We start from the raw sequence: 21,685 nt of genomic DNA on the forward strand, positions 1-21,685 counted from the left end.
ACTGTACAGGCATGGCATGATGAAGCAAGACTTTTCAGCAGCAAACTTACTAGAATCTGTCCCATCTGTAGTACCCATTGATGACTGATTCAAGTAGCAGAACCATAAATTTAGCCCACTGGTAGCAGAAATATTTTCATAAAACAAAGCATGTCATCTGTTAGTTCACACTGTTCCCATTTGCAGTTGATAAGTCTATGCACACATGCAGGGCTACAGTGAACATATAATGCTACAATCCACAGCTAGCTGCATTTTTAAAAGTTAGATTAACATTTCTAAAATCATTTTGATTCAGTTGCAAGGTACCTCTGCCTAAAGGCTATTAGTGATGCTGCTTGCGCCACAAGAGGTTACTGAAAATCATTTGGGAATGAAGAGAGACATTCAGAACATATTTCACATATTATTAAAGAGATCAAAACTGCACAGCATCCTTGCATATAGAATACTTTCTGGTTTCTACTAGCGCTGATCCCCCACCTTCCACCCCCAAAATCAAAATCAGGACATTTGGATAGCAAAGCTTGTCTCAATGCAATTATAATTATAGCACGATGTTCTGTGCAGGCAGCTGACATTTTTCATATACACATGCTCTCCAGAACATTTGCTCCCGTAAAAGTAAACTACCATAGCATGAAGACAGAAAACAAAACACAAGCATTTACTATTAGGAAGAGGATCAGTAACAAAAGCCACACGAATCCTTACCTGAAAGATCTGTGATTACCTGCTGGAAATATCTCCTTTTAGACTCCTACAGATAGCCAAAACTCTGAGTAGCACAAATGTTACTCCAAAAGCAGGAATAAGTAATCGTTTATGTTGTAATTTTCACTGTTTATATGCCAGAAGTGTACAGGGTCTGCTCACGTAGGAATAAATAAAAAAAAAGCAGCACCAACTGAACAGAAGCTACCATATGAAAGTAAAAAAGACCTCTAGTGGCTGTAACCTGAAGTTAAAGAGGCTTCTTTCCTTGCTTTAAGTGGTAGACAAAATGGTTGAGTATGTCAAACTGCAGATAGTTTACAGTGATGTGTGACCTTGCTGAATTTGTCACCATAAACAAATCACAGGGTGAAATCAGATTTCTCAGGGTATCTGTATATGTGAAATGAACTTCTGACTGAGAAGCTTGAACAATCATTGGAAGCACCAACAAACTGATCTAATAAGTTTGATATGAATCTGATCTGATTGATGGACACATCCAACTTTGGGTTGTGTGTGTGCACATGCACAAGCATTGCTTCCTAGCAACAATTCAGAATTATCAATAAACTGCTGTTTTTTTAAAAAAAAAATATGGCAGCAAGAAACTTTCATAGCATTTTGTATCCATATAGGGATGAAAGGCGCTGTCAGTTTCAGTTCTCCAAGTTTCTCATTTTCCCAATCTTAATTTCACTTCCCAACATTTTGCAGCAATTTGTGATTTCTTTATTTTTAAATCCTCATTAAAATTCATCAGCATTTTAGTGCAATTTTCTCCTGAGAAATACATTTTTATATGTCGTTATGAGTAACATGCACCTTCTTTTGCAGGCAAGTTACCCTAAAATGGTGCATTTTTGTAAGCTATTTTCATGAATATCTTCATTCTTATGCACTCTTACGCCTAATATAATGGTAATGATATATGCACTTTTCTGAATATTGGTTGGATAACTGTATTGAAAAATTCAGATAATTGTGACTTTTGAAGGATAGCTGTATTTTGGTTCACATATAGTTTCAGAAAGAGCAAATTAGATAAATTTGGCCTTAAATGCATACTGATTTGATTTCCCCCTCCATCCCTATAGCCACATGTAGCTGGAAGAAACCTGGAGTTTCTAATAATGCCTTTGGACAGTTCTAAACCCATTAATTAGAGAAGTAAGAAGTCTTGATTTCAGTTCAGCTAACCTGAAAGTTAAATGTGCTTAGGACTGTAGTTCAAAGGACTCTTTTAAAAAGCCAAAACACACATATGAGGTGTAATTAGTGTAATAAGCATGTCACACAGGATGTATCAGGAATACAAGCCATATACTTTGGGAATTTGGAAAAAGCTCCATAATAGTTGACATACAGGAAATTCATAGAATCTATCAGAGTCCCACACCCCCACCACATCTGACTTAATTTTCCAAAACAGCTATCAATGGTTTTCCACCAGGTTTTCTGCACCGTGTTACCCAATCGACAATTCAAAAAGAAAATGCATTTAAAGGAATTACATAAATAGGGATTTTTCTCTGAGGAAATAGTCTTCCCTTCCTATAATTATTGCTCTACAAAATTCTCAGTAATTTTAATCTATTTAAGGGATTTTAAGACAATGTTAAATTTATCGGTTTTAGCTGATAGATATGTGTCTTTAGTCAACCACCACCAGTTTTCAAGAAGACAACTCATTCCAAGTGGCAGAGATCTTTGTAAATTGCCACTTAGGCGGCATAATCAGAAGCCCTTCTTCCCTTGCCTGCCATCAGATTTATGATCAACTATGATTTTATATGTCTAACTTCCTAAACATTTTAAGTACATTTTGGCGCCACATAATCTAAATGTATTCTTCTGCTTCTTCATGCGGCTCAACCTAAATGTGCTTATCAGTATTCCTAATCTCTTTCTCTTTCCCTTGTAGAGTCATTTTGTGGCTTGCATGACAGCAATCTTGAACCAAATGGATGACCAACATTATGCCTCATATATTGAAACTTTTCGAACAAGCTCAGAGCTAGTGGTAAGTAATCGTGGGTAGGAGGGCAAGTGAGTTTTCCCCCTTCACACCTTTTAACCTTGTACCTCCATCAGTTTCCTGTCAAAGGTCCAAAACATTTTTGTAAAAATAAAAATAGTAAAAGCTCTCACCACACTTACCAGAAAAGTCTTCATTTCCTTATGAAAGGAAAACCAAAACAATCTTTTTAGCAGTATAAAATCACATGACTGAGTAGATCAAGGGGAGAATCAAGACAACAACTTGCAATTAAAGGGGAATTCGTTTTATTTTAAAGGAAGTGGGAGTTCATATTGCATTGGAACATAAATTAAGGGTTCTGTAAGGTCTTTATTGAAAAGCTGTCATGACACCCAATCTTACTGGATAGTTTCTGGCTAGCCTCCAATTTGTTATTATTGGGCAAGCTGCTTGAACACGTAGCATTGATGCAACTTGGTCACTGTAGTGGATGATCGGTGCTGGGACAAATATGCTGAACCAAGTCTTGGCCTTCTGGATTAGTGACTGCTAGGAACCACATGTATACTGCCTTGGGTTCCCCGACAAAGGAAATGTGGGTTATAAAGGTAAGAATACATAACTGATCAATAAATATTTCCTGCTGGACCTCTCATATTATGATCAACTATTGTAGCCTTCTGGACAGCCAGACTGGGATGGGAACTGTTTTCCAGTCTTTCTTGGAAGTACTTCTTCACACAGTGGGTAATTAAACTATGGAATTCGCTCACACAAGAGGCAGTGATGGCTACCAACTTGGATGGCTTTGGAAAAGGATTAGACAAATTCATGAAGGATAAAGCTATCAGTGGTCAGATGCAGCAATGCCTCTGAATACCAGCTGCTGGAAACGGCAGGAGGGGAGAATGCTCTGGGGCTCAGGTCCTGCTTGCAGATTTCCCATGGGCATCTGGTTGACCACTGTGAGGTTAGGATGCTGGACTAGATGAGCCTCTGGCCTGATCCAGCAAGCTCTTCTTATAGATTCAGAGTCTGAATCTATTACCACTTCACACCACCTGATTGAGAGAATAGCATCCCGGTACATGTTAGCAATTGTAGAGCAGCATTCTCTGTATCAGCCAAAGCTTCCAAGTTAGCTTCAAGGGCAGCATCGTGTAGAGAGCTTTCCAGTAATCCAGTTATAGAAGCATGGTTAAATATATTGAAGTCTGACTTGTCTAGGACAGGGAAAGACATTCATATTAGCCAGAGTCTGAAGATAGCAGTTGTAACAATTCTGCATCTTAAAAAGTCCCATGTTGTTGTTGCAAAGTACTTTCTAATCAGATAGGATTACGAAGACTTCATCAATCATTGGCAGTTACCCCTTCCAGTGCCATCTTGTCTTGACTCAGGTTTGCCATGTTCTTGCTCATTCCCTTGACCATAGCCTCTGAATGCTAGTACCAGACAGAGATAGCTGCTGCTATACATATCTCTTTGATTCATCTTTAAAATATCAGCTGGGTTCTGCTGTATTTTAAATCTTTGGATGGGAGATCAGAAATGTATTGATGTCCAGGCTTTTTTAAAAAAACTTATAACAGTAATGGATATGAAGTATATATTAGTTTACACAAATGCGATGTCTTCAGGGTCTCAGTCTGTATGTTTTAGGTGAAGTATAGGAAATAATGTGGATGGACCACTGTGAGGTGACGTAGATTCACATATTTTCAACGGGTTGCTTATGAACTTGGTGTAAATTGAGAGGAATATGTTCAACTGTGACATTCTCTGTTTTAATCATTTGTATTTATACTTCTGTACTAGTGTCATGAAAATTGTCTCTTAAGAGCAGAATACTAGCACTGATTTTGTTTTATGACGTCTGTTCATTGCTGCATTTTATTGCTAGACAGGTACCTCATTTTAGAGCCTTCGGGATAACTGAGCATGTGGGAGCAAGATATCACTGTCTGTTTTTCAGAAGTTTGTTATTGTTTTAGTGTAAACGGTATAATCCACAGTGACATTTTCCTCCTCCTAGGACTTTTTGATGGAAACCTTCATAATGTTCAAAGATCTTATTGGAAAAAATGTCTACCCCTTGGACTGGATGGCCATGAGCATGGTGCAGAACAGGTAATCAAAAGCCATAGGGAAGACTTGCATTATACTAGGCCAAACGTAGCCAGCCAGCAATCTCTGGCAGCCCACCAGAACTGAATGAACCTCTGGCTGGGGAAGAAATGGGCATGGGGTGCCAGTCATCCACCAGGCCACATTACAGGTTTGTTTTCTGTTTGGTGGTCACAACTTTAGGAGGTTGAGGGTGAGCAGATTAAAGTGGCCTTCAAAGAGGCTGAGGTGAGAGTGAAATAATTTTAGTAAACATTGCAGGTTGAGGTGGTGGTATCCACTTACCATACTAAAAGTGGAAGGTGACTGAGTACTCTTTTTACTAACACCTTCAAAAAACGAAATTCATCCTGTGCTGGCACATTGTTCACACCTCTGTCCCAAATGTTCATGGAAGTTTTACTCATATCTGCAAAAGTGGCAGAATAAATGATGCCTCCTTCATAGGGTGCAAAGACTTTTGCTAAAGTGGGCAGTGGGGTTTGACACAGCACTAACTCTCTTTATTTTAAATATGAAATGTACATTAAAATCACTGAAAAACTCAGAAGTTAAAAATAAGTTGACCTTAAAAAAATTCAATATATAAATAAAATCAGCAGTTTAAAATATACATTATAAAATAAAATTACATATTAAAATACATGTCCACTTTATATATCTGAGTAGGCTTGCCTAAACAAAAATGTTTTTTAGCAAACACCAAAAACAGTAAATCTGTGTCGGTATGTGTCTACTCAAGGGATCTGATGTGATGCAATGAAATTTGCTGTTTGTAGGAGTTCAGCTATCCCTCCACCTATGTTCATCTTGCCTATTTGTAAATGAAGTCAAATAGCACAAAACACTTTAAATGATCCCTCCATCCAAAGAAAACTGAGCCCTGGAATTTCCATGCTGCTCGGTGATGTTGGACATACATAATCTTGAAAGTTTTAAACAAAGCAAGGCTAAGATTTTGCTAGCAATGTGATCCAAACCCACCTACAATATCAGGGCACCTAGCCTTAATCTTAACATTCAGCTCAGAAGGATCTGGGTTGTGGAGCTATTGTCAGGTGTGGTGGGGGGATGGAAGTTAATGTTATAGGTTCTTATTTTAGTACTCTGAATCATCCCCAGTATTTGGAACAGAAACACCACTGCTATGTACTTGTGAAAGACATTTGTACAAAAATATCCACACAGTACCTAATACTTAGGTATAAAACACTGATGTGATGGTTTGTGCACCCATCTTTATGACAGCATTGTCAAGTGGTTAGGGAGTTTCAAATAAACAAACAATTGACCATTTAGATAACTAATTAAGCATCAACTGTATGCATGTAAATATAAAAGTGCTTGTAATCATAACACATAGGAGGAAATTAGCTTAGCACGCTGTTGGAATTATGTAAGTTTGCTATAGCAGATTAGAGACTAACTTGACAGTTTGGTCATTGGCTGTGCTTTTTTTAATTAGCAACCAGCATCTACTAATCAGACCTAGCAGACTCACCCTGAATCAATCCGTCCTCACCCAAGTTTCCTGGAGTTTCAGATCTACTTGCAGATTCATGTCTCAGGGCAAAATTTAGAATTCTTTCCCTTTTTCATTTGCAGTTCATTCTGAGTGACTGCTGTCATCAGTCTCAAACCTGATTTTCCCAAGAGTACAGGCTTATATTTTAAATCTCTCTCTCTCTCTCTCTCTCTCTCTGTGTGTGTGTGTGTGTGTATCCTCTCAGTGGAAGTGTTCTGCATTTTTTAGGCGGTGCTAGTGGAGTTCAAACTGGTTCTTGTTTAATTTGAGATAGGACCAAGCTTTTTTATTTTACTAGGAAACTATTGTCACCATCTCATAACAAGGTGGCCTCTGGCCCCACACATATCTGAAGGATTGCTATTTTGGCACAAGCACAAGTTGCCACACTCATGGGCACAATTGCAGGTGATCTGATAGCACCTTTCCTTGCTGAATTGTCAGCAGATCCTTGAAAATGAGGCAACACACTGGTAGCATAGTAGCAAATTGCTCTGTAAAGCAAGTAAGCATCTCCCCCACCAGAATTTATTTGTTGTGCTTGTAGTGCTGTATGGCTCACTTGTACCTGCAGTTGTTTGTAGCTTGTAGCTGGCATTGTTCATCAGAGAGATTCAAGATGCATATGCCCATCAGTTAGAGATTTACCTAATAGACATCCAGCATTTCCCCCAAAAGTAAAACACTGCCTTACTGGGGGCAGGTACTGTACCAGAAAACCCTGTTCCTGCCTTTGGTGGGGGCAGGTTTTCTCTACCCTTCCCAGGGGGAAAGAGACTCAAGGAAAATTCTGGACAGCAGAGCCCAGGTACATAAGCTGGGTATAATTTACCCAAGGCTCACTTTGGCAAGTTCTTGGCTGTGGAGTAATAATGTGCTAGCTTACATGCCCAGGAATTGGGGGAGGATGTTTCCCCATATGTCATTAATGATTCCCCCTGTCTGCACTATTGATTATTTCTTCTGCCCTGCTTACCTGGACACTGACAGCTAATCCAGGATCTTTATAAATAGACTATAAACTCCATTTCCCCACGCATAAACAATAGCTAGTAGGGGAATGTAGCCCCCCCCAAAGGAAATTCTCAAACTGATCCACTTATGGCCCATTTTTAGCAGATAAACACACCTGTCAACATTGGCCTGCAGGGGTGGGGACAGTTAGGTATCTTGCTTGTTGGGCCGATAACATTCTCCATCCCTGATTCATCTCTTCTGAAGTTCAAAAAAGCTGCTGGTCTAATCATCAGGGATTCAAGCAGGACTATATGCATATTGGCTATGTTCCTGTTTACAAATCAATCCCCAATTAGTTTTGCGTGAGAAATTCTGTAGGCAGCAAGTATTACCCACTTGTCTCATTCTGCAAAAAAAGAAGAAGAGGTTTTGGCTGTAACAAGAGGAGTTTTGTGTAGAAATTTCTTCTGCACTTTGATGCTTGTCACCATTTGGAGTATTTGACTGTACAGGTTGTTAATCTAAATAATGGCTTTTTAATACTAGCACAACTTTCACAGTCCTTTGTATCTGAAGACTTCTCACATCTAAATTGTTCTGCACAGCAAGAACATGTCAGCATCTGCATTATTCATGAGTACAACAGTATTTTTAATTCTACAGAGCAATGACAACACATTGATTTCAGCTTGCATCATTCCCCTATGGGATTGCCTTATATTTACATTGCATCAGTTCCTGACATTAGCAATTCATGTGTGAGATTACACTTTCTGTCCGCATTGCCACCCTATTGCAATATGCCTAGGGTCCTTTATTGCTAAAAGTTTGCAGCAAAACAAAAAAACAAAAAACACAACACCACCAGAATCTTTGCTGTCCTTATGGGTGGAATACAATTGATACAGTTATGCATGTAGAAAGACTTTGGATCCGGAGATCTCTGCTATAGCAGAAGAGGAGGGGAGGCCATTTTTATAATTTTCCCCTTATTTCTGTAATCCTCCAAAGCTACCTTCTGCACTGTTGTGGAGGGTCCTTTTCTGACTCTCTGGAGCTGATTTGGGGATGGGGGACTGGGAATTGTAGAGGGAAGGTGAACTGACAAAAAAAAATCCCCTCCTACTTACAATAGCAGATGCTTCTGTTGAATCAGAAGGCCCTCTTCAAGCCCAAGATCAGCAGCTGTAATCCACCCTGTGCATTTAAATATCTACGATGGAGGCCCAAGTTGAGCTTCTCACACTCAAAAGGTGACACTACCCCACATCAAATGGCATTTTGTTTTGTACTTACTGGGGAAGGAAGAAGATTAACTCTGAGTAAGTGTTAGGTTTTATATTTTCAAAAATGGTGGAATAGTTGTTATTGTTTGTTGTCCTTGCAGTGCTAAACAGAAACCCAAATCTGTCTAATTTAGTTAATGGTGTAATCTTATACATGTATATTCTAAAATGAGTCCCACCAGGTTCAAGGTAGTTGAGTGTGGGGTTATGCTCAATGGAAAGTCAATGAAATGGAATTCAGAGCGAACATGTATATGACTGTCCTGTTAGTCTTTCTGATACTTTTCACATTACATCTTCAAACTTTTGCAAACTATTCACTATGGGTTGTCTCCAACACTGTGCCTTCAGGATTCTGTTGGGCTTCCCCTTCCTTTCGTCTTCCTGCACAGCCTCAAAATCTGCTCTGAAGGGTCTTCCAGGCCTATGGAGAATATGGGGTGTGTGTGCATGGAAGAGTAGGGGAAAGTTCCGTTGCAGAAGCAGAAATTTAAATAAATAAGCAGAAATCTGTGCTAGCTGAACAGCTACATTAGAGACAACTCTTTGAGGCTTCAACAACTTGCCCAGTGTTTATTCTTTTCCTTCCTGCCCCTCCCCAATTATTAATATATATAAATCCATCCTGAAGAATTCTGTAGTCTTCAAAAACTTGCTTACTATTTGTGATTGTTTTGTTGGTCCTAATATGGTACTAGGCTTAATGGCTTTGTGCAGCAGTGGGGTGGGGGGGAGGGTTGGGAGGGGAGACAGTATGAGTAAAAATGGCCTCCCATTATTCACTACATTATTTAGGGATGGTGCAGGCAGATCTTGCTCAGGGGTCAGGGGGAGAAGTTGAAATTCTCCAACACTCCTCAGAAAGTTCCAAGAAATTTCAGTTGAATGAAAATCTATTGTTACTACATATTAATAGATGAAACGGGCAATGAGCTAAGAAAGGAGAGCTGGAAGGACCAGGGGCCAAGTCTACTGCTTCCTTCAAAACATTACAATATGACTAACAGTATTAAAACATGGTCCACAGTGGTGCCCAGAATTCATGGGTGGCAAAGCTGGGGAGACTAATCTCCAGGGGAGTACAGAAATCCAACTGTCCTGGAGAAGCTTTTAAAAAAGAACATTTTCAACAATGTGTTGGGCAATTCTTTTTTTTAAAAAAAATTGACTGAGTCTTAGATTATTATTATTTTCTGATAGACTAAGAAAGTTACCTAGGGCGTGTGTATGTGTAGGCTGCATTCTAACATATTTCCTGTAAGGATAATAACTCAGCACATATGGATCCCAAAAAGTAGCAGATGTTTTGTGGGATGCATCGTTCTAACAAGAATGTTTCCTTTTTCATTTCTTTAATTGAAAGACTCCATTTCTAAACTATATGCCAATGTATATAACAACCTTTAATGCAGTGGGTAGCGGTGGTTGTTTGCAAAAGCCTAATGGCTTCACCATATGTCCCCTGTGGTTTTTGTGCTTTTATTTTTCTGCTGTATGGACAATAGTAAGCAGTTTATGTTACGAGTTTCCTGCAGCGCACACAAATCTAAAAACAAAATGCAGTGTATTGAGGAGGGAATGGGGAACACTTTGAATTTACAGCCTGATAGTGCCAGTAACTAAGAGCAGCATTATGTGTTTCAAGATGGCGCAGTGTTGGCAGTCAGTGTTTGATAAAATCTACCACTCCCTCCCTCCATGCCCCCCCCCTGCAAGGGCGAGGTTTAAACACACTTTGGCCCAGCTGAGATGTAAAATCAAACCATGGTTTGGTATCTTGAAAATCTGAACCAGCATGAAATAAAATAAAAATCATTTATTTTAAATATTTTGAGCTTGCTCTTTTCAGCCATAAAGTAACATGAAACAAAACATTGAAACAATAGTTACAAAAATAACCTTGCATGATTCTCACAGGACAGGATGGTGCACTAGTTGAGCAATTCACCCGATCTAGCAAGGTTATCCTTATGTTCCAAATGGATAAATCACAGGTTGCCAACCTTTATTGGGTCTGTGGGCATGTTTGCAAACCAGAAAACTGCTCATGGCACCACTCTGTCCTCCCATGCAGCACCCCCACTGAAATTGCTCCCACTGCGATTACATACCCCGCAAGTGTCCCGGAAAAACTGGGACATCCCGCTTCTTATCATGAGAACATGGTGACCATTTTGGTTGCCATGATCTCACGATTTCACAGGGTGATTTCCCGCTCGGAAAAAGACACTTTTGGGGAGGGGGACCATAGCATGAGATCAGAGCAATCAAATTGACTGCTGTGCTCTCGCAAAAAATATAATAAAATAATGGGACGATGGTGTCCTGGTTTGGGGCTTCAGAGTATTAGAGGGTATGAAGTTAAGCTTTAAAAAACATTTTATTTGCTGAATAATGCTTTCAAGCCTAATTTCAGCAGGCAGGATGCGACCCTTTGGACACCAGCAGAAGGTCTTTTTGGTCATGTGGGCATCCACAGGACCATGACAGCAACCCATTGGTTAGATAAACTTATAGACAATAGGGGTATAATATAATAGGGCTAACTGATAGCTAAACAAGTTAAGAGGTGGTACACCTCCATATACCAGACATTAGGCTCAAGCAACAGTGAAGGCTGTTGTCTTCATGTCTTGTTTGTAAGGTTCCCAGAAGCATCTGATTGACCACTGTTACAAACAGAATTCTGGACTCTGTGGTCTTTTTCAGCAAGGCTTATGCTCTTAAGCTGTGTCTACCCTCAGTGGAGAAAGAAAGGCATGGATGGGAAAGGAAATGGATTTGTTTGGGCAGTGTTTTCTTGCCCCATCACTTCTTGCTCCTCTGCTGTCACTCAGCTCATCCAAAGATTGGGCTGACTGATTTTCTTACAAGAAGAGAAGAGTGAACACACAAGTCATGAAGGGGGCAAGAGGCAAGTAGAAGGGAACTGGGGCAGGGGGGATCTGCCACTTTCCTCAGTCTTTTCCCCTATTTGCTCCCTCTGTCCCTTACCCAGGCAAATACAAGCCTGGGGTGAGATGGCAGAAGAGGGCTCCAAGGGGAGAGGAAAACACTTTACTTATCAGTCATCTCCCTTAATCAGCCATTTCTGTATCTTTAGCAGTCAGACCCATATTGCAGGCAACCCCCCCCCCAAGAGGCAGCAATCCTAAACTAAATGCAACCAAAGGAGCTAAAACAGCTTTGCCTGATCAGGTCCAAATGTAACATCAGAAAATATCATGTACTCACAGCATGGGAGATGATCATGACAACTGATTAGCGGGGGAGGAGAGTATCTATGTGCAGGAACATATGTGCACTTATTTCATAGGGGCAAACAGTTTATGAAGCCTCAGGTAACAAAATCTACAAAGTCTTTCCTGCTATCGTCTAATTAAGCCTGGAGGCAGTGACAACACTAATCAGAAGTTGGCAGAGTCAAGGGTATTAATATCTGTTCCAAAGGGTTCAATGTTTTACCTCCTACATATACGCTGCTCCTTTTAGTTGGATCTTTGGGGCCCACCTTTAAAGCTGTTATGTGATAAAGTACTTTTGCAGTTAATAAATGGCAATGCTTTTCTGTAGAGTTGATGGTTGTAGCAATGTTCGTACTACATTATACTTTTGTCTACCATGCTACATTTAGTCTCCAGTTAATTTTACCCTGTTTTAGCTGGAGAAGGCTTTAGACCTAGTTGTGCATTCACAGAACTTCTGTTGCTGTTTTTTAAAACAGACACATAGAATGCAGACCTTGTTGGAATTTTATCACTCATAAAATACTTGAAACTGTGCAGAGAAGTAGGCATTAAAGTTAAATAAAAATTGATAGTAGAACAGCATTTCCATGATGAGGATGGTAAATTTGTTTTGGAAAAAGGAAGATGTTTAGCATAATATAAAACTGATTTATCAAGAAAGCTAATTTTGTTGACAATAGTTAAGTGTGTGTGTGTGTGTGTGTGTGTGTGTGTGTCAAGCAAAATGCATACCTTAAAAAACTTATTGTTAGTTGGATTTATTTCATCATGAAAATGTGTTGTATAAATTCATGAAAATCCAAAGAAACAGACACACTGTATCAAAATCATTATTATATGATGTGCTGCTTCCTTCGGGGCAAAGAGTTATTATACCTCTACATATTTGAATCCCTGTGACGGGGTGAGCTCCCGTTGCTCGGTCCCTGCTCCTGCCAACCTAGCAGTTCAAAAGCACGTCAAAGTGCAAGTAGATAAATAGGTACCGCTCCGGCGGGAAGGTAAACGGCGTTTCCGTGCGCAGCTGTGGTTCGCCAGAAGCAGTTTAATCATGCTGGTCACATGACCCGGAACCTGTACGCTGGCTCCCTTGGCCAATAAAGCGAGAAGAGCGCCGCAACCCCAGAGTTGGCCACGACTGGACCTAATGGTCAGCGGTCCCTTTACCCTTTACCTATTTGTAGTTGCTAACTTAGATCATGCTAATGTTAAGTGATCTGTAAAATGCCCCCCCAAATGATGTACCTGCTGTTCAATATTTATAGAGTGCCAGTTTGTGCATGCAAGTAAATAACATGCAAGCATGTTCAGTATGCCACTACAGGGGACACATTCTCTGAATCTAAGGGTGGTAGCAGGGCTATGTTCCATGGCTGGGAAACTCCAAATACAATACAGATAGAACTCCCTCACAGAAGTGACCTGAGTTTAATATTTATCAGAATATTCTACCATGTACAATGAAGTCCCATGGTTTGGGGTCATAACAGATACAATTATACAACTTGACTAATCTTTCATATGAAATAATCAGGATACAAGTTACTATAAACATGTGTCTGCCTGGTTCTTAATACCAAGGAGAAGTAAGGTTTGGCAGATAGCTTCTATGCTGTGAACCACCCTGAGATTTACAAGTATACACATTTATTATTATTATTATTATTATTATTATTATTATTATTATTATTATTATTATACAATTATCCAAGGCACCAAGTATCTTAGACTCTGGGCAGGCAACATGGCACTAAATTCTTCTGCATCGCAAGCTGAGAAAAACTATTGTGCTTGTCAGAGTGCATAGTATCACAATGGAAGTTTATATCACTTGCCAAGGAGAGACTTGTTTATAATCCGCTGCAGAATCAGAACCTCTCCTTAGCTGGATAGAAAGCCATGCATTATCACAGACAGCAAGCAGAACATCTCAGGGGAGATATGAATGTCACAACTGACCAGCTGAGTCACCAAGACTCACCAGAGAGTATGTTCACTTCATCTATAAGCTGCTCAACAAGTATGAGATTAGTGAGGAACTTCAGTCTTTGACCTCTTTTGAGCTTCTACTCAATAAACACTTTTCCAGCTCATTCAGTTACAGTTATTCCAAAGAGGCCTTGCACTGCATTTTACACATGACTGTTTACATCATACTTTCTGCATGTAGATGACCACTAACTAATAAAATGAGAAGTATGAAGCAACCCTTTTAACTCAAGCAATATATAAATGTGTGACTGAAGTTTCTTATTCCATCTGCACAATGCAGTTGTGTATATGAGCTGCACACCCAGTCCTTAGATTATTTAGAAGTAATCTGTAAACCCCAAAGACTGTTCCCTCTCTCTCTCTATATATATATATACAGTGGTGCCTCGCAAGACGAAAAGAATCCGTTCCGCGAGTCTCTTCGTCTTGCGGTTTTTTCGTCTTGCGAAGCAACCCTATTAGCGGCTTAGCGCTATTAGCGGCTTAGCGGCTATTAGCAGCTAAGCGGCTATTAGCGGCTAAGCAGCTATTAGCGGCTTAGCGGCTTAGAAAAGGGGGGGGAGCGAAAAAAATCGCAAGACTCGCAAGACGTTTTCGTCTTGCAAAGCAAGCCCATAGGGAAATTCGTCTTGCAAAGCGCCTCGAAAAACGGAAAACCCTTTCGTCTAGCGGGTTTTTCGTCTTGCGAGGCATTCGTCTTGCGGGGCACCACTGTATTCCGGTTTCATTTCTGAATGAGACCTTCATTTTCAAAGACGCAGCATCAGGAAGACAATACTTAAAGCTATTATGCATCTGACTTTGAGGGAGAATTTGCTGATTCACTATAAACCCGTTTCGTACTATTCTAATAGTTGCTTTGAGGTAGTAAGCTTATTGCCTCCTATGCACAATGCACTCTCATGCGGCCAGTCTCTCTCCCTCCCTCCCTCTCTCTCTCTCTCTCTCTTGCTGCCTCAAGGTGAAAAATTAAAGTTAGCACTGCAAGCACAGCACTTTCTTTATCTCTTTCAATATTTTTTCAATAGTAGAGTCAAGTGTAAAGGCAACATCCTCTTGCATTTGCTGTATCTCAACAAAGCTCAGGGAAGATGAAAGTGAAACGCATTTGTATTGGCTTGTAATCCTTTATGCTCTTATCACAGTGGATGCTTTGCCCGAAGGAAAACAAATATGTAATACACTTTCATATTTCAGGAGAGGAATGGAGGACAAATAGTACAATTCACAGAAAGCATTTGTCATCTGCTCTTTATATATAATCAGTTATGTTCTCCTTTTATAAAGTAGTATGTAAAGCCCAGGAGTACTATAGGGAGTTCTTTGATTTGTTACATGCTGAAAATCTGGGCCAGGATCCAAAGAATCATGAAAGAAGTTCTGCAAGTCCAGGGGAAGGTTTGGCTTATATTTCTTGAAACAGCATGCTCCTCCATGTAGCATGGTAAATGGCTTTTGATACTGAGGGGAGTTTCAAATCAGTTTTGTGATATGCCATGGGGGTGAACAGTTCAAAGAAAGAGGTTAAAAAACTACTGCGCTGAATATATTTATATCTTGCTTTTGGGCTCTAAAAAGGGTCTCCTTTTGCAAGACCATTGCTGAAGAGAGCTAGTGCAGACCCTATAGCACTCTCAGACTGTGTGCTTTTATCCAGAATCAGTAACTGACCACAAGTACGCAACATTTTTTCAGTTCGTATACCTTTGTATACTTCCTAATCAACTTTGGTTAAATAAATAAATGTATTGCTCATATGAATAATTCAGCTGATATCCAGACTGCTAGGCAACAAACATATGCTAGGATTAAGAACTCTATCAGTTTCCTTCAACATGGGCATGAGTATGGGTTGAATTAACCAGGTAACTAACTAATACATCAAAAACAGACCTGATCATGATACATCACGATGCCATGTCCTCATGTAAATGTATGAATGAGCCTTGATGTAGGAATTGCAGGGATCAGCCTAATTCTTCCTTTCTCGTCTGCCTTATCTTAGCACTTGCTGCTCTCATTGGAGCATTTCCTTTGTTGCAAAAGCAAATATATTAGATTTACTGTACTGAGCCAAAGTTTTGACAGGTGGTTTAAAGTTCTAATTGTATGACTAAAGACTGTAACTCTAGTCTGAATGCAAAATTAAGCTTTCGTGAGAGAGCAACTTGTACAGTATCCTCAAGAGACTGCTCCTTCTTGGGATTCAGGTAGAGGATCATTTGTCTTGAAGTACCTGTTTCAAAATCTTCCTATCAATGAGAATCTTATATACTAGCAAAAAAATCTAGTATGATTTTCATTAAGTTTTGAGCTTTACTTTTTTGAAAATATGTTTTGCCCAAATCTCGTTGCTTTAAAAGAAAAACTGAATAGATTACAGAGGACTTTGGAAACATTGATGCCTCAAGCCTGAAAAGGAAATACCTATATGTTTCTTTGGATTGCAGCCTAAACTTACATCTGCATTAAGTTTTCCTGCAGGTGAATTAAAAAAATACTAGGCACTCAAGGAATACTCTAAATTAAAACACAATTACTGGTTTGTAGAAGGTAAAATATAAAATTAGACCAACAGCAGTCCTAAAACATTAGAAGATGAGATGGGAAGAAGCAAATTATTGGAGAGGCAGGACAGAATGGATTTAGAGTGCAGTTAGAATAGAATAGTAAAAAAACAAACTGCTGCAGTTCTTTCAAAAGAAATATTGAAGTGAGAGCCTATTCACTTTGCCATAGAAGATACAACATTAGGAATTTTGCAAGGAAGCATTTTGCCCTACCAGAAAACAGTCCATTCAAATTAAATCACTTCATCACTCTGATGGCTACATGACAAGTCTTGCCAAGGTTCATACATCAAACATCTGTGCCTCTGAAAATTTTCACATTCATAATGGGTTGTCATATCTTGTGTTCAATTCCATCTTGCAACGTGTTCTCTTTGTGAATTGGTAGATTGTCACACTATTGTCAAACTGCGTCTGTCGTTCACATAGCAAATTTGACATTTTTCCATTCTTGCAATTATCTCTGTGCTTTTCAAGGTATCTCATCTTCACTGTATTTTGCATACAGAGGAACAAGAAAATGTCCACACCAATCCGTTTCCTGTCATACTGGTTACTTACATGATCTGTAGCAGTAGGTCTTGTATGCTCTGAATCCAAACTGTTGGCAGTTTGTGGCTGCCATTTTAGGTTCTATATGTGATGATTAGGGTGGATTTCAGTTAGGCCAGATCTAAGCTCTGAGGCGTGTCCCATGTCCCCCTCAAAATAGCACAAGTATTAGGGTAGGGAAATATTTTTTATACACCCCCCCATAGATCTTAGATACCTTCCCTTCTACTGAGGTGCGGATATATTTTAACAGAACATTTGGTGGGTGAATATTTGGGTCAACCTATTGCTACAGTATTTGATTGGACTGGTGCTGAAGTAGTAGAAAACCTCTGAAAAGACAAGTTCATTAAACAAACTGGTCATTTTATCTTTGTATACATGTAAATTTTCAAGTTTAATTTTTCCCCACTTTTAAAAGAGATTGAGCTGGCTAAGAAATGTGGTTTACATTACACATGGGAAGCCGCAACATCTAACTAGCCATATGTATGACTGCAATTGCGCAAGGCAATGTTATAAGCAGCAGAGAACACTGATAGATCCAGAAGTAAAACAGGCCTTGCTCATACATTATATTACAAGCCTTAGTGACAATACCTTAACTAGCTCAGATAAGAAGTGTGTGTGGAAACTTGCAAAACTCTCTTTTTACTTTGGAAAGGTTGCATACCTGCAAGTACGAAAAGTTTGTTCCCTCTATTGTATCTCTTTAAATGTAAGTCAGATAGTATTGCCAAGGCACAGTCAAACGGTGCACACTTGTAGCCAGATATTTGATTATCTCTCACTTTCCCACATTTTTAGCATTATGTTGTTTCTTCCGCAATTAATCTTTTGGTTTGTTTAACCATGAGTAAAAGCATGAGCATAGGATGCTTCTGTTGTACTGCTAAATGGCAGTTAGAAACCCAGAATTAATTCACATAAAGCCAACCTTATCAACTGTTAAATGGTTTCATACAACTTTGTATAGCACAGCAGAATGATCAAGGCAATACACATGCATTAACACAAAACAATATTGTGCAGTTATTTGATCAGTTTTATCATAATAAAAAGCATGCATTACAAGGAATGCTTGTCATGGGGTGCTAATAAGTGTACCAGTTGCTATCCCTGTGTGCGTGTGTATACATTTTACAAAAACCACCAGAGAGAGGATAATTTAGTGACTAATGTCTGCAAATGTTAATGAATTGAATCGTGTTCTCTTTACTTAAAGTGTTGCTGAGATCCAAAGAACAATTTTGTGCATGCAACAAGCCCTCCCAATTGTTTTCTTTCTACAAATTCTAGCCCTCCCAATTCTCCTTACCCAAGTTCCAGGAGTAACATATTAAGCAGTGTTAAGTGGGGATCTGTTTTCAGAAACGGGGAGGTATCAGAAGCCATAGTCTCGCTATTAATAAGAGGGAATGGGTGTTGAAATATTTTGTATTAATAAGCCATCATGTGTTTTTTTCAGGAAAGACATATTAGTCTGTCTTTCTGTTTAATTACTAAAAGCAGTAGTTGCATGAATTTTTTGCACCAAAAATTGGTTGTGTTGATTGAAATGACATCATGTATAGCCAGTCAGAAAGTGGTAAATAAATAGGGTAATTTCATATTTCACATTGCTGGGCATTATGTAGGAGGCTATTTCTAATAAGCTAAGAGTCAATCTAAATAATTAAAGAAGTTAATATTTCTGCCTGGCTGATCAGTTAGAAACCCTTTCCCTCTTTTAATTGTGTACAGCTAAGTCTGAAGAAGCAACTTGAATGTGAAAAATTTACTATGCTGTATTCACAAGAACAAACTGTAATTGTGCAGCAGACCAAAAAGACAGGGTCTTTTCTTCTGTGGCAAGTACTAATTAGAACATATTGCATACCAGAAATTCAAAGAAATGCTTTCCCTGTGTGTAATATACTATTAATTATATGCTGTTGCAAGCAATTTGTATTCTATGGGTGTATCATTCATACTTTAGTTGTGCTTTAATACTAGCTAAGATGATAAAATTCCATTGTAAATTTCAACTAAATTATTTCTTTAGGGTGTTTCTGAGAGCTATCAACAAATTTTCTGAGACTATGAACCAGAAGTTTTTGGAAAACATGAATTTTGAAGAACAAGTAAGTACCTGTCTTATTTCTTTTATATTATCCTTTAACAAAACCAAGAACTGAACGAATGTTTTTCCATTACTTATTTATTTCAGTAGCAAATATTCTCTATCAATATTCTATCACAGCATATCTGGAAGATAAAAGTCAATGCGGGAAATGATCGCTCTGTGAGCTGGTACTGATATTTTTACTCCTGTAATGTTCTTAGTCTGATACACTTATATGTTGAAAGTTATGATCATGAACACTCCAAACATCTAAGGCAAGGATAGGGAACCTCAGACTTGGGGGCCAAATGCAGCCCTCCAAGACCCTCAGTTTGACCCTTGGAATTATCTTCTGACCACACACATGCAGGTCACACCCCTCACAGGCCTTGTTTCACACTCTCCAGGTGCTTTTGAGTGTGTGTGTACACCTGCTAGTTTTGGCTGGAATGTAGTTTCCTTTGCAAAGAAAACAGTCACATTTGTTGCTTTGCCACTTTGGCTTCTGGCCCCATCAACCATTGGCATGTGGCCCCCATACCTAAGGAGGTGGTCCAAGTGCTCCTTCCTTTCTTCTTTCTTTGCTCCAAGCTACTTGGGGCAAGTAGAAAGCATGGTGGTTGCCATGTTTGTTGGGAAATGTGTCTAAAATGCATTGGAAGTAGTAATCTGTTACGATGTGCTATGTCTTTGTCATGAATGCAACCCAGGCACGGCAGGACCAAGGCATTTTGACACCTGAGGCAAACCACAAAATATTTTTTTAAAAAAGATATTTATTAAAGTTTTGAAAGTTACAGAAAGGAAAAGGAAAAAGAATTAAACATAACAAAACCATACAATACAATACAAAAATATTACATATACATAACAAAAATAAAACAAAAGCAATTAAAAAAAGAAAAAAGAAACACAACCTATACTTTCAATGTTATTAACATTCTTTTACTTGTTTCAGCGACCTCCTCACACCTCCCTTTTTTTGTATTCCACTTCGATTAATTGTTTCAGCAAATCCTTTCCATCTTCCTCAAACTTCTGTCCTATCATTTAACTTAACAAATTCTAATATTATTTTTTCCTTTAATCCAATTACAATCTATTATACTTAATTCTTTATAACATTTCTGCTAAAGCCATGTAACTTCATTCCAACATCTTTCTAACATTCCTTAATTTTACAATATTTCTGTAAATAATCTTTAAATTTCTTCCAATCTTCTTCCAATATTCTTCCAATCTTCTCCCTGGTCTCGGATTCTGCCAGTCATTTCCGCCAGTTCCATGTAGTTCATCACCTTCATCTGCCATTCTTCCCGGGTGGGTAGATCTTGTGTCTTCCAATACTTTGCAATAAGTATTCTTGCTGCTGTTGTAGCATACATAAAGAAAGTTCTATCCTTCTTTGGCACCAAGTGGCTGACCATGCCCAGGAGAAAGGCCTCTGGTTTCTTCAAAAAAGTATATTTAAATACCTTTTTCATTTCATTATAAATCATTTCCCAGAAAGTCTTAATCCTTGGGCATGTCCACCAAAGGTGAAAGAATGTGCCTTCGGTCTCTTTGCATTTCCAACATTTATTATTGGGCAAATGATAAATTTTTGCAAGCTTGACTGGTGTCATGTACCACCTGTAAATCATTTTCATTATATTCTCTCTTAAGGCATTACATGCCGTAAATTTCATACCTGTGGTCCATAACTGTTCCCAGTCAGCCATCATAATATTATGTCCAACATCTTGTGCCCATTTAATCATAGCTGATTTTACCGTTTCATCCTGAGTGTTCCATTTCAACAGCAAGTTATACATTCTTGACAAGTTCTTACTTTTAGGACTGAGGCAAACCACAAAATAGTGCCCCCTCCCCCTGCCAGGAAAGAAGGGGTGAGTGAAGCACTTCATTGGGAACAAGGGAAGAATCTAATTAACCTTACCCAATCACTGAAAAGGGAATCAAAGGTCATTGCAGGGGAGAAAGGGGCCCAGGTGGGTGCAGAGCCCAGGAGACCCTAAGGTGCAGTCCCTAACCATTTCCTTCCTCGTGGTGGAAGGAGACCAGCAGCGCTTCCTATTTGGCTAGAGGCCACTATAGAGATAGCATTGCAGAGTGGTGAGCTGCCAAGGAGGTGGCAGATCTGGCCTGCAAGGAGTGTGCTGCAACCACTGTGGCAACAGCAAGCAATGCACTCCTTGCAGGCCAGATCTGCTGTCCCTGTGGATCCTGCCACCTGGGTGGGCCAGCCCTAAACCTGGATCAGAGGGGGTAAAGCACAGAGACCAAGACAACGATGCTACTCTTCAAAAATGATTTATTAATTGCATCTATTCAAGTGCTTTCAGTAGTACAGCACATCCACGAATGCTCTACAGGTGTTTAATAACCAAAAGTAGTTGCCTTGTCTAACAGGTGGACCAGTCTAGTAGCACTGAGGGATAGATGGAGCAGAGCAATGGTGGAAGGTTTTCATAGTTCCTTTGAGTATTGCTGAAAATGGTGTTTAAATGTTTCTATCACCACACCAAAGTTACTTGGCTCAGTCTCTTGGTACGTGACAAGTAGACTGAAGTTTTAACTGCAAACATTCACTTGCATTTCTGGTGATGTGACCCAAAAGTTGTCATAT

General features: G+C 39.2%; 2 protein-coding genes across 8 annotated transcripts in view; one reads left to right on the top strand and one right to left on the bottom strand.

Moving 5' to 3' along the window:
• The window catches only part of INSYN2B (inhibitory synaptic factor family member 2B), a 71,468-nt gene extending 70,524 nt beyond the window's left edge, over window positions 1-944 (bottom strand). For all 4 annotated transcript variants that reach the window (XR_014153989.1, XR_014153990.1, XM_081852117.1 and 1 more), the window contains exon 1: window positions 715-944. The gene's annotated coding sequence lies outside the window, so the exon portion shown is untranslated. The remainder of the gene's footprint in view (window positions 1-714) is intronic.
• The window catches only part of DOCK2 (dedicator of cytokinesis 2), a 249,904-nt gene that overhangs the window by 160,769 nt on the left and 67,450 nt on the right, over window positions 1-21,685 (top strand). For all 4 annotated transcript variants that reach the window (XM_081852013.1, XM_081852016.1, XM_081852014.1 and 1 more), the window contains 3 exons: window positions 2,639-2,737; window positions 4,731-4,825; window positions 18,997-19,075. In XM_081852013.1, the coding sequence (XP_081708139.1) occupies window positions 2,639-2,737; window positions 4,731-4,825; window positions 18,997-19,075 (273 nt within the window). The remainder of the gene's footprint in view (window positions 1-2,638; window positions 2,738-4,730; window positions 4,826-18,996; window positions 19,076-21,685) is intronic.

The sequence above is a fragment of the Podarcis erhardii genome (genome assembly GCF_964252035.2).
Source record: "Podarcis erhardii genome assembly, chromosome: 2".
NCBI classification, from domain to species: domain Eukaryota; kingdom Metazoa; phylum Chordata; class Lepidosauria; order Squamata; family Lacertidae; genus Podarcis; species Podarcis erhardii.